We start from the raw sequence: 12,743 nt of genomic DNA, 5'->3' as shown, positions 1-12,743 counted from the left end.
TGTTCAACCGTCTCAGGGTTCACGAGCTCGAAGAGCAGCTGAAAGACCAGGAGACGCGAGCAGAGCAGAGCGTGGAGGAGGGCCTGAGACGACACCGGGAGTCCTACAGCAAGATGGAGAGAGACAAGAACACGCAGATAGAGCTGCTGACCAACCGGTGAGGAACTCACCGATGGCCGAGCACACATACACGCATGTTGTTACGCTAATGTATGAACCCGTGAGAGTGTATAGTCGGATGCAGACGGTGTTCAGTGTAAAGAGCTGGACGCTTGTGAGAGAATGTGAATATAAACTGACGTAAAGGGATTTTGTGTTTTTAGAGTGAAGCAGGTGGAGGAGGAGAACAGTGAGATGAGTCTGAGCTTGTGCCGGTTCAAATCACAGACGGAGAAACTGGATGAGGTAAGCCATGTTTACTTTTATCCTGTTAGTGTTTTACTTCATTCTGTCCTTTTACACATCGTGGTCAAAAACTGAAAGAGGCATGTAGCCTCTTGTGGCTCCGGAGGGGGGGGGGGGGGGGGGGGGTGGAGTTAGAAAGAAGTGAGCTTACCAGACCTCTGTAGCTGCTCCTCAGTGAGGCTAGTGGCTCGAGGCTACACGAGCCACTCCTTGCATGACACGCGCAAATCTCCACCCGAAAATCGGCAGCAGCGTTGTAATGTGGGTAACGCAGGTACCGGGCTCTCGACTTGGAAGAAGAATGTTTGGAATAACAAGGACAAGGGGCCTCATGCAAGAGGCACTCGTACGAACAGATTTGTTAAGTGACGTGTACGAGTGATGCAGAAAAACTTGCCGCATTCACCAATTTTCTCGTATTTTGATTACGACCTGTCGTAGGAGTCATGTGCAAATAATCTGCTGTTGCGTGGCATCTGGTGTTGTTGAGGAGGAGGGGCCAACTTTGAATGTTGTGTTTTCAAACAGCAACTGACAGATCTCACTCATTCTGCCTTTAACTCTATATTTAAATACCATATCAAAGACCTGTGTCGTTTAACAGTATGTATACACGTGTCTTACCATTAGATATGTGCGTCTTAGTGGGTTTGCACATTTTGAATGATCGCATGCTGTAAATAGGAACGCCTGTCTCATAAGTGAGAGTATGTTTGCGTGTCCGTTTTGACGCGCACAAAAACAAACTGTCCTTTCTCAGGAGAAGCAAAGGATGACGGACAAGCTGGAGGACACCAGTCTGCGCCTGAGGGACGAGATGGACCTCTACAAGAAAATGATGGACAAACTGAGACAGAACAGACAGCAGTTCCAGAAAGAAAAGGAAGCCATGCAGGAGGTGGGAGGGACTGTTCTATGCAATCAGACACGGAGTGGGTCGTCGGTTCTGCCGCCTCGTGAACCTGCAGAACACTGCGTTGACGTGTAACATCCTGTCTCTGTGCACAGCTCATTGAGGACCTGCGCCGCGAGCTGGAGCATTTGCAGCTCTTCAAGCTGGAGGCGGAGAGGACCGGCCGCAGTCGCAGCTCTTCCTCTGGGCTGGCGGACTTCAACAGCAGGACCAGGGAGGTGGAGCTCGAGCACGAGATCAAGAGGCTCAAGCAGGTACTGACGAAAGGCTGTCTTTGTTAGAGCACAGTCGCAGTGATGTGGCGTCATGCTTTAAGATGCAGAGGTAATCATTTCACATTGATTTGAGAGACTGTGCTGCTGCACAGCTTTAGATTAGATGCAACGTCTCGAAGCATCCTACATAAGTATACCCTCACAGATTGAACGCTGTCTTTCATGTGTGAATACTTGATTTATTTTAATTGTGACACATTTTTAATGAGGTACAGGTTCACTTTAGCTTTTTAAACATATTTCTCACCATTCAACATGACCGAGCTCGATGCTACTTACTCTTAAGTCTTCTGACTCACTGTCAGTCCCGTCAGGCATTTGCAGCTTTGTAATCGCCATGATGAACACAACTTCATCTAATCCTCGCATTATTTCTAAGAACAATTATTTCACACACACACAGTGGCCAATTTAGAGCCTTTTAACTGTGTCCAATGCTCCTGCACAGTGATTCAGAGTTAAATGTATCCCTGCAGAACTCTGAAGTTATAATAGTTTCCGTTTAACACAATGAATTATTGTTATTCTCCTGGCTGCTAAGTGCATCAAATTGAAGCAGGGTGATATATTATACATATTATCACACATTACCAGTGTGGTGAGGGGCTGCTAACGCTCACAGTCAATCACATTGGCTCCTCACATTCCCTTAAAAGCACCCCAACGTGTTGTACTGCAGAGTAACACGTTTTTAGTGCATTTTCTCTGCTCTTTTCTCTCCGTAATCCCAGATCCGCTGACATTTCCCTCGAGTTATCTGCCTGCCAGACTTAAATGTCATGTTACTGTTTCCATTCCTGCAAAGTGCACAGACCTGGTGCAAAGTAAACTTCAGAGACTAGAGTGTTTCTCAGATCAGAGAGTAAAAGTAGGTGTTAATGCTTCTGGAAGTTGCACAGAAGCCTTTTTTCCGGCTCATTTTCATGACAAAAAAAAAGGCAAAAACACGGAAGTTACTAAAACCACCAAACCTTGAAGCATGTCTATAAGTGGTCATTTAGAAGTGCTGGTTTGTACAGTGTGTGTCTTATTGGGGACTAAGATAATAAACTCCATGCCCCCCCACCCCCCTGTGGCCTCAGACCAGAAGGCGAATGATAATACTGTCTTTATTCCTGCTTCAATCTGCAGATACTTCTTCCTCTCTCAATATATCAGAGACTCATCCAGATGTAATGTGAGAGGCACTGCCCTGTGACATCCATGAGGATTAGCTCACTATCTTATCCTTGACTGTGCACCTCTGTAAATGTCTGTGTGTGTGTGTGTGTGTCTGTGTGTGTGTGTGTGTGTGTGTCCAGCGATTTGTGTCCCAGGACTTTCTCCCCCTTGAACTCCAGCACCTGGTGTTGTCTGGGGCTCGGCTCCGTCCTGGTCTGATGGTAAAATTGCTTCTGTGACCTCCCCATTAACCACTAATCACGACGGAGTAGAGTGAACGTGCCCGAGCTGGACCGGGGTCAGTGCTGCAATTCCCTTTTTCAATGGCTCAGGGGAGGAACGAGGGAAAGGCACACTGACTTCTTGTCGGCGCTCAAAGGCAACTTAATCACGGAGCTCTCATAACACGGCAGAAAAGCAAAAAAAAAAAAAAAAAAAAGGCAGGGGAGCAGTTTGTTCTGTAACACGCGTAACCCATGTTATGTCCTGTAGGTGTTGCCGAAATAGATTGCTGTGTTTGCTGCTGGATGAGGCACCTGAAGTGCAGTGTTTTGTCGCGTGGGTTGAGTGAGGCTTGAGTAGCGGCCATTTTTATTATTTTATCAAAAAGCATCATCGCCGCTGACAAAGCTCGCGTGGTCCAGGTGCTTATCTCATTCTCTGTCTGTATTCTTTTTAGGAGAACCAGAAGCTGAGGGAGCAGAACGATGAGCTCAACGGTCAGATCCTCAGCCTCAGTCTGTACGAAGCCAAGACGCTGTTCGCCACGCAGACCAAGGCCCAGTCCCTCGCCGCTGAGATAGAGAACGCCTCCAGAGACCAGGTGAAGATCAGGGCGGGAGACGTGCACATACGGGCGTACTTCATTCTTCAGCAGCTTCTGACTGAGTTACTATTGTTGACTGACTTGGATGGATTTAATCTGAACAATGTTCTGGGTGGTACGATCAGTAGTTAACACTCAACTGTGTTGTTTGGACACATCACAGCATGGGGGTCAAAGATCACTGTGACCTCCCAAAACAAGCTTTTGAATTCATATGCTAATTATGACAATGTCACACAAATATTAATAATAATACATTTAATTTGTATAGTGCTTTAAAAGGTACTCAAAGGCACTTTACATGGTAAGAGAAAATGTGTTGGAGGATACAATGATAAAGTGATATGACTGTTTGGCGGAGGCACACAACCTTAGGCCGGTAATTCTAGTTTAAACCAAAATGCCAAACATTCTCTGGCTCCACCTCTTGTAATGTGAGATTTAGCTGCTTTTCTTTGTTTTGTGTGCTAGAAAACTGATTTTTTTTAAATGTCATAATAGACACGAGTAAAACTAAGAGACTCTTGTGTACGCAATACGTGTTGGTGAACTGAAATGACAATGCGTTTCACAATCGTCTCTCTCTACAGTTGATGGAGGCCCTGAAGGAGCAGGAGGAAATCAACACACGTCTGCGACAGTACATGGACAAAATCATCCTGTCCATCCTGGACCACAACCCCTCCATCCTGGAGATCAAGGGCGAATAGCAGTGACTCAACTGGAATGAGAATCGGGGGATCATTCCAGTTGATTGGACAGAACCCGAAACCCGGGTCAGGAACCTGTACAGGAGAGCAGAGGGAACCAGAGCCAGGCTCGAGAAACTGGAACATATAAATAAACACGCGTCGCCACCTGCTGTTGGTGGCGGGAAGAGAACCTCTCGAATGGGATCCTGTGCTGAACTAAAAGGGAGTTTTATTTCTCGAGCAGGGATCGCTCCCTGGCCGCAGGTCAATGCTACTGTGACTCTTCTACCCTGCTCTGTTTTCATCCGCTGTCTGTTCTGTGAACTGTAGCTACTGTCAACAACTTCTGATCTCACGTGACAAAACGGGTGACTTCTCCACTGGAACATCCTGCGCTAACTGAGGATCAACAGAGTCGCCCGATGTAGTACACTGGACTCATGTACCTTGGCATGACAACTGGAACAATGTGACAGACCTGTATCCTGGTGTAATACCGGCTGTATTGTCCACAGATAGGATGTTTTAGGAAAATACAGTGAAACCAGACCCTTTTAGAGGCATGAAGGCAGACCAGACCAGCGTCGCCTGATCTATAAACTGCCCGTCTCTTCTCCCCTGTCACGTAGGCGTTCTCTGAAGAACGCATGTTGACATTTAATTCGGACCGGCGCGTTTTTTTAAGAAAGGATAGAGAAAGGTGTCAGAAGTGGTCAGAGGGAGAAAACAATAAGAGCCCCTACGACTACAAGGGAAGCGGAAGATGTGGGGCGTCAGACGGCAAGCGAAGGAGGGTTTTAAGTGAAGTCGGTGATGGTTAATCGAAGGTGAATTTGTCTTTGTTAATTCTTGAGAACATGTCTTCCAGTGAGTCAATCAGTCCGGTAAGTGGCCCTTAGAGCGTCACTTTAAGGAGCAGGTAGCTGCGACCGAGGAGTGTCTTTGAACTGTAACTTCCATGGCTGCTATTTGCTAGCAATGCATCGGCTTGAAATAAAAAGTACATCGTTGCTAGCAGTAGACCCGATGACGTTGCACAGAAATGTAAGGATATGAATGTACAGGGTGTGTGGTGACCGGTGGCCGTTGTCACACGGGTCGACCGAATCAACTCTCCATGCTCAGTGAAATCAACTCAGATATTGTACGTGAGCAGCACAGGAGACTCACTTTTTGGTACAACAAAACAAACAAACTGGAATTGGCAATCTCATTGAAGGTTGCAGATTGTTTTTTAAAAGCCCTCTGAAACTCTCTTGGTACTGTAAATATCACGAATGTACAACTGGATGTTTCACTTTCTGTGACTTTGAGTCGCTGTACTGGTTCTAGGATACGTCGTAACACACAGGTACTGTAATGAAGAGGGCATCGTTCACGAGAAGGGAAACAATTACAATCTGCTGTATTATGTAATTATTCCAAACTTAAGTTTTGCTTCCTTGCACAAAAAAAAGAAGTTTCCTTTTTGCATGGTTCCCCTCTCTCTTCTGTCTGTGCCTTTTTGAGGACATTTTTCAAGACGACGTCGCTATAGATTCACAGCATTTCCAAGGTACGTTCTGTGTTTACGTCTGACATATTTCCTTGACTTGTAAATGTTGTAATTACATATAGTGATACTTTGTATTCATGTGCCACTCACCACTCTTTTTTCAGATTGATACTATATAAACTATTTTCTACAGTTTTATCAAGAAGGAAGCCGGCGTGTCGCTTTTCGGTTTCCTATTAGAAAAGCGGTATAGAACAACGCCTTGTAAGGCGCGCAGGCCAGGTTAGCGTCTTGGGAATATTTTGTCAATGTGATGATTTTATAATGCGGTCGGGAATGTCATATTTCAGGTCTCAGTTCTTTGTTAGTCCTTTGTTAGTCCCTGGTAAGTTAATTGCTTTTCAATCTGCTTTAAAATGGCTTTTATATGGTTGTAAACTGTCTTCCTAACTTAAACAAATGGTGAGCATTATGAGCAATATTAACTTATTTACCAATACCTGTTGATTTGTGTCTTGTTTTGCTTCACAAATCTTTTTACTCTATAGCTGCTCGTTCCATATCTTGATTAAAAAAAAGAAAAAGCAGTAATTTAAGCTGTACAATTTGTCACCAACCCATTTTTGTAGCTCTTAAATTTTGAATTATTAGGGCTATCTAATGCAATGTAGTCACTATAAACGGCAATAAAAATGGCTTTGGCAGTGAGGCTGTCTCATGAAATTTCTTGTTTTATATTACGTTCATGTCTCCATGTTTCCATTTGTATCATTTCTAAAACAAAAAATCCCTTGTTCTGTGCAGACAGATCTGAAGAAGAAGCAGTGGGACAACACGGCTGGAGTTGAAAGACATGTTAAAGGGAGGGATGGATTTATCTTGGTATCTATAGATATCTAAAATATGAACCGCAGAACAAAGTATGAACCCCAATATTACACCCATGTGTGATTGGGGCCTAGCTTAAACCCAGTCTAAAATTGTTATTTGATATCAAAAGCTTTCATTCCTTTGTCTAATTTGGAAAATAGAAGAAAAAAACATTTCAGCTTGTTGCTGCTTTATGATGCTGTAAAGGAAAACAAATGCTGTACATTTCATAGATATGTATATCTTTGATGTGGCGCAAATTTGAGTGTTAGTAAGCGCTGATGGGCAGCAGAGAAGTGCTTTGTTTGAGACGCTCCTTTTTTCTGCCGCAAGGGGTCGCTGTTTGACCAATAACGTCCCGGAATAAGAGAACCACAGAACTAGTCACTGCCATCGTCCTCTGCTAAGAAACTAACAAACTAACTGAATAGCCATTTAAGCCTACAGGGGTTGGGATTTGATACTCGAACCAGATTGTAGGTTCTCTTTTAAAAATTTTAAAATGACTACAAACCCAACTCTGCAAATATTACATTGTTTTCTGGAGACACCTATGGGCGTATCGCTTCCCTCGTCCCATTCCCGCACCACACCGGGGAGGTTTGCCTCAGGCTACAGCACAGGTAAGAGGTACAGTTAGGTTTTAACGCTACACTTACATTAAAGGGATTGGCTTCACATTAAAAGCTTAACTGTGAGGTTCCCGAAGCTGTATTGTGTTAGCTGGATCGTTGTGTTTCCCCCATGCTGATGACGGTAACTGTCAACAGCCGACACGACAATAGCGGTCAATCACAAGGCTAAGTTAGCTAATGAGTTAGCTTGCTGCAGCTTTGAGTCAACAGGTAGCTACAGAGCCAAACGTTAGCTAGCTAACTTAACCGATAATGTTTCTGAAAGGAGCTGCTATCTTTGACGAAACGTTTAAAAACGATGATGTGAAAAATTAAATGAACATCTTGGTAGTAGAGTTAAATTACCGCGTGTATGAGCTAGATTGATTTTAAAGGGAGCATGGCTTACTCACGTTTTTTGATGTATCAAACAGTGACGTTTTCAAGGAATCGCTGAAGCAAATCCAACCGCAAAAGACAATATAAACTCAATTTAAGATTAAATCAATAACTTTTACAGGTTAATTTAGGGGGATTAATACTGTAGTCATACAAGGCCTCGGGGTCAGCTTCACAATTATGTCAATTTATCAACATAACTATCCTAATTCACACCAAAACAAATAAAGATATGTGTATCAGACTTAATTTTATAAAAAGGTCGCTAATTTGCAAAAGCTGTAAAAGAAAAAGAAGAAAAACGCCCAAATTTAAAAAGAAATCCAAGCCATCAAACATTGAAGCAGAACATGACTTTTGCTTCCATAACCCCGTGACGTCCAACATTAATCCTCCCCCTTGTCTTCTCTGTAGCTTTTCAAGACCATCCACAACATATTTGGCTTAATTGTGCAAATCTGAGTAATTTCTGTCAGCATTTGCAAAGAAATTCAAATTGCACGTTAGTGCTTTTTGCAACATATTTTGAAATGTACCAGGGTGTACAAAAGCTCTATTTACTGGTTTTATTATTTTGTCATTTTTCGGGGTCAGGGGATCACCAAAGTCATTAGGATTCATCCTCTGGGGACCATGAATGTACCAAATTCTATGCCAATGCATCCAATAGTTACCAAATGTAATATTTCCACGAATATCTTAAATAGTTGATTATATATTCATTTTCAATATTAATTCATTTGGGGGTGGATTTTTGATTATTGTCAAGTTGTATTTTTTTTCATCCTTTGCACTGACATCAAACGCTTCGTGTATGCATCACAGGTGTCGTGATGCCTCAAAACGGTATGAACTATGACGGTAGAAGAGGAGGAACGCGTCACAGCACCTGCAGAGTCAACAGTCAGGTCCCGGGCACGGGTGTGGTTAATGGAGCCGGTGCTCACAATGGGTGGCCGGCCGCTGCCACTGAGAGCACGGTGAATGGTGCCGAACCACCGTGCGTGGTTAATGGTGACGTTAACCATTGGTACAAGGGCAAGAGCAAAAAGGCAGCGCCCCCAAGGACACTCGGGAAACAGCAAGGCACCGCTTCAGCCGTCACTGAGGCCTCAGCAGCTGGCGGGGTCCGCAGTGCGGCCAGTCCCGGTGAAATCTCGGTGAAGGGGGACGCTGCCGCCTCGCCCTGTAGTTCTGAACGAATCGCACCACAAATCATCCTGTCGGCAACGGCCAAGAACCAGAGGAGAAGGGAGAGAGTCAAACCTAGGAAGAGGTACGCCACCTACCTTTCTTGAATAAATCGTTCAGGCATGGAGGCTCACGCCTGTCAGTCGAATCTCCCCCATATGACTTGAACGACGGCTGTTAGTTGTTAGATGAAGGAAGGCTGGTGTAGACAATTGGATCGTTTACAATGAAGATGTATCTGTTCCGTCAGACGGGTGATGTAAAAATGTGACCGCAAACAGGGATGCGAAAAATGCAACCTCACCGTTTTTTTGGGGTTGATTTCTACTCACTTAAAGTGTCGGTTCACCCAAAAATCAGAAATACACATTTTTCCTTTTACCTTTTTATCGATCTAGATTGTTTTTCGGTGTGAGTTGCTTAGTTTTGGAGATGTCGTCCGTAGAGATGTCTGCTTTCTCTCCAATATAATGAGACGGCTCACAACAAGGTCTGTGGATTATCTTGAGTTGAGCCTTTCAAATGTATTGTTTTGCCGCTTTAAGCGCCATATAGTTGCACTTTATTTGAGAGAAGGTAGACATATCTACGACCGATATCTAATTTCCCTCGGTGACTTTTCTAGAAACACGGCAGTCTTCTGTCTAGAGAAGCCTCCACTCCCACTGATGCCACCGCGAGAGGAGGAGGACTGGGAAAAGGAGATCACGGAGGTCACTCTGATTGACTGGGAAAAGAACTGTTACGGCGTCGAACCCTACGGTAAAGAAAAAACATCTAAATATTACAATTTCTGCCTCCACAGCACTGTATGTACACCATATGCTGATGTCACAAAATGCCTGCAATACATATACTAGTTATTATATACACACAGTTGGAGTCACCTGTCTTTCTTCTTTCCTTCAATAATGACTATGAGACAAAAACATAATTCAGGAACTAAAGGGAAACTAAGACATTGATATAACCAATTTCACCTTTCCGTTTGTCTCGCTCTTCCTACAGATGATTGACTGGTTTTCTGTTCCCTCCTCCAGGTCCACAAGATGTGATCCACTTTGCTTTCCGGGATTCGACTCTTCAGCAAACGGACACTGTCGACCTGCCGGTGACGGCCGCTTACAGCCCGGCCGCGCACCACCAGCACCCCGTCCAGTGGCGCTGCTACGGCACCCCCACCGAGCGAGACCAGTTCGCGGATGCCGACGAGTAAGCCAGACGTATTGCCGTGTGATAGGTTTGGTAGAAATCGGTGTTCGCGTGCCCCAAAAAAAAAGAAGCCGAGGAGTTCCGCTGCGAATCTAGTTCGCCCGCGTCGGCATTGTGCAGATTTGGGGATCCTGCTTAGAATATTAGTTTGGTCAGGATCTGTCTTATTTTACCTCATTTGAAACATTAGTGTACGAATATTAAATGTTCTCTTTAGATTAGTATCTATGCAAAGCTTCAAAATCAAATATTAATGCTGTCGTAGGTTTTGCAGGGTGGCACTTAGGTTGCGTTCAGGTTATTTTTTTTTAAATGTAGCTTTTATTTTATGTTTTATATTCAGATTTCATATTGCAACGTATTCATTTGTTAGGCTGTTGTGATCTTAAGGAATGCTTTTTGATAAACTGCCATACTTTGCTGTTGTACCGCTTCAGTGTTGTTACTGAAGAGGGTCCTGCATTTACTGTTCTTTACACGTCTTCATCATTTTCGCTAGAATTCCAAGAACTGAAGTAATAGTTTATGTACATGTTTTTCCTGCATTTTAAAATGCATGAAGTAGGAGCACTGTTTCCATAGTTGGTTATCAATTTCTATTGTTTATCGAATTTGCACGTTCACAACAAGTACATGAAGCAACAATTTTAATTTGGGGACAGCCAAGCGGACTGATTTATTATTGACAACAACAAATCGTGATATCTGATCTTCCAGACTTTCATTTCTCACAACCGCAATAAATCAAATTTCCCTTCTACCCTTTTTTTATTTTTTGTGGTCAAAGCGTGCATGTTTATAGTTTACATCCCACTGCTTTTCATTTGGTGGCACATTTTAGAAGCGATGACGGCTCTTGGCCACTAGATGGGAGAGCCGCTGTGAGATGAAGCTTCCTCTCAGTTATTCCACACACCTTCATCGGGTTCATTCCCAAGGACTTGGGAGACACAAGCACCCACTTGCACGGCTGTTCAAACCCCGTTTCTCCCCCCCGGTGTTTCGTTCAGAATGCAGCTGAAGATGGTGATGCAGAGAAACTGTTGCTAGACTGATTAATGGCGCTAAATCATTCATGTCCACAGACGCCATGTCAATAATAGATTGAGGTCATAATCTCCAGTCGTGAGCTCTGATGAGACTTTGTAGTTGGATTCTAAAAAAGCAGAGCGCTGGGGTTTATTTTTATTTATTTATTTTCCCTTCAAAAGTATACAGCATCAGATCGTTCACTGTCAAAGAGATGAAGCAGCTTTTGATGTGAGGGGCCAATGAGGAGGAGGAGTGGTGGTGGTGATGATGTCGTACTTTTCTGGTGTTCGCCGACACTTCCGATGGGGATTGAATGGTCACTGAGCACTTAAACCTCGTTAGCCCATCCACCCCCAGAGCAGGATGGGTAGTTTACTAAATGGATGGAGGAAGGACTGTCGGACTGTGAATGTCTTCATCTGTTGTGAAGCATTAGTTTCCAGGACGCTGACTGTCTCCTTTAATTTACCCCGCCGATGATGATTCATGGGGCTCGGCCTAAAGAGAAAAAGATTCGCTCCGAAGCAGAATTCACGTGCTATTTGTTTGACCTCAACACGGTTTAATAAACATTAGTGAGCACGAAGAACTCTCTCTCAAACCCAAAGCCTCTTTGACGGCAAGTGTTACACGATGCTGTCTCCACAAGCATGTGACCTAAATGCTTTTCAATCACAAAGAAAATAAAATGCTTGTTTTCTAATTTAAAAGTCCCCTCAATACGAGGATTCTGTTCACAAAACCCATCTGTTATTCATTGTCATTGCAGCAGCTCACATTTAGCTTTTTTGTGAGAGACTAAACTGGCATCATTAAAACAAACAAAAGCAAATAAAAAGTAATTTGTCTTTAGGGTGGATTTCCCCTCAAATTGCTGCAGTAGCAGTGCTGCTCTTGCATTATGATGTGGTGTGTGTGGGGGGGTATCAAATTTGCATTGTTAAGAGCTAGCGTGTTGTAATCCTGATGAGTGATTAATGCCCCGATACGTCTCAATGGACCCATTTCTCCACATCCTGCTTTCTCTCCCACGTCTACACTGCTGTTGCTGTGTGGGTCAAGTTCAGCTCTCTGCTTGTACATCAGTACATCATTATTATTGGAGTATTGGTAATACACTGACCACCCACAGTGTTTTATTGTATTGATTGCCAGATAGACTGCTGAGATGACTTTGGGAAATCAGCTCCAGGCCCTTTTTTTTTTATTTTATTTTAGTGCCACATTTGTCAGATGTGACTCACCACCAGCAGCACCAGTTATTTCCTCTGGTTCCAGCGTGGCCAGTCATCTAGCATTCAGCGTCTTCATTGATCTGCCAACATAATGGTTTGTTAGCCTGGCTCAGGAAGACACCCAGGACGATGAGAGAAGGAGGATTATCAGCTGACCGAGGCAAACGCGCTGCGGCGCAGCGGACGGACGTTTGTCAGCGGTTTTTCTAAACCCGCAGTCCTAAACAGCTAATCCTTCCTGCGCTTCCGTGTGGAGGCTGCAGCCGAACGCCCGGCCTCGTTGTACACGTGGTGACTGCAGGTCAACTCTCATGGAACAGAACCAACAGTGTAGTATTGTCTGACGTCCAAATAGTATTAGAAACACATCAGCGAGCCACACACCCGTGCAGTCTTGACTAAAGCGCCGTCCTGCCACCATTA

At 44.1% G+C, this 12,743-nt stretch overlaps 2 protein-coding genes across 7 annotated transcripts in view; both read left to right on the top strand.

The window, feature by feature from the left end:
* The window catches only part of LOC116396909 (rab11 family-interacting protein 4B), a 55,519-nt gene extending 49,030 nt beyond the window's left edge, over window positions 1-6,489 (top strand). For 4 of the 6 annotated variants that reach the window (XM_031871899.1, XM_031871902.1, XM_031871903.1 and 1 more), the window contains 7 exons: window positions 17-157; window positions 324-405; window positions 1,166-1,303; window positions 1,414-1,572; window positions 2,895-2,975; window positions 3,434-3,577; window positions 4,171-6,489. In XM_031871899.1, the coding sequence (XP_031727759.1) occupies window positions 17-157; window positions 324-405; window positions 1,166-1,303; window positions 1,414-1,572; window positions 2,895-2,975; window positions 3,434-3,577; window positions 4,171-4,290 (865 nt within the window). In that variant the 3' untranslated portion in view covers window positions 4,291-6,489. The remainder of the gene's footprint in view (window positions 1-16; window positions 158-323; window positions 406-1,165; window positions 1,304-1,413; window positions 1,573-2,894; window positions 2,976-3,433; window positions 3,578-4,170) is intronic. The other 2 variants (XM_031871900.1, XM_031871901.1) reach the window with 2 other exon arrangements.
* Window positions 6,490-7,190: 701 nt separating this feature from the next.
* On the top strand, window positions 7,191-10,956 carry LOC116396975 (uncharacterized). Its single transcript, XM_031872036.1, has 4 exons — window positions 7,191-7,260; window positions 8,476-8,926; window positions 9,467-9,603; window positions 9,882-10,956. Exons 1-4 carry the CDS (start codon window positions 7,191-7,193, stop codon window positions 10,055-10,057), a joined length of 834 nt encoding a protein of 277 aa, XP_031727896.1. The 3' UTR covers window positions 10,058-10,956.
* Window positions 10,957-12,743: the final 1,787 nt, after the last annotated feature.

This window comes from Anarrhichthys ocellatus, unplaced genomic scaffold, assembly GCF_004355925.1.
Source record: "Anarrhichthys ocellatus isolate YVR2014 unplaced genomic scaffold, GSC_Weel_1.0 scaffold61, whole genome shotgun sequence".
NCBI classification, from domain to species: domain Eukaryota; kingdom Metazoa; phylum Chordata; class Actinopteri; order Perciformes; family Anarhichadidae; genus Anarrhichthys; species Anarrhichthys ocellatus.
This window is presented reverse-complemented; position numbering and strand designations above follow the sequence as displayed.

What these genes read in the sequence shown, in the direction of transcription:
- LOC116396975 (XM_031872036.1), top strand. Translation starts at nt 7,191, where the DNA reads ATGGGCGTATCGCTTCCCTCGTCCCATTCCCGCACCACACCGGGGAGG. An exon ending in TGCCTCAGGCTACAGCACAG is followed by an intron (nt 7,261 to 8,475) that starts GTAAGAGGTACA and finishes TATGCATCACAG; the next exon opens with GTGTCGTGATGCCTCAAAAC. An exon ending in TTACGGCGTCGAACCCTACG is followed by an intron (nt 9,604 to 9,881) that starts GTAAAGAAAAAA and finishes TCCCTCCTCCAG; the next exon opens with GTCCACAAGATGTGATCCAC.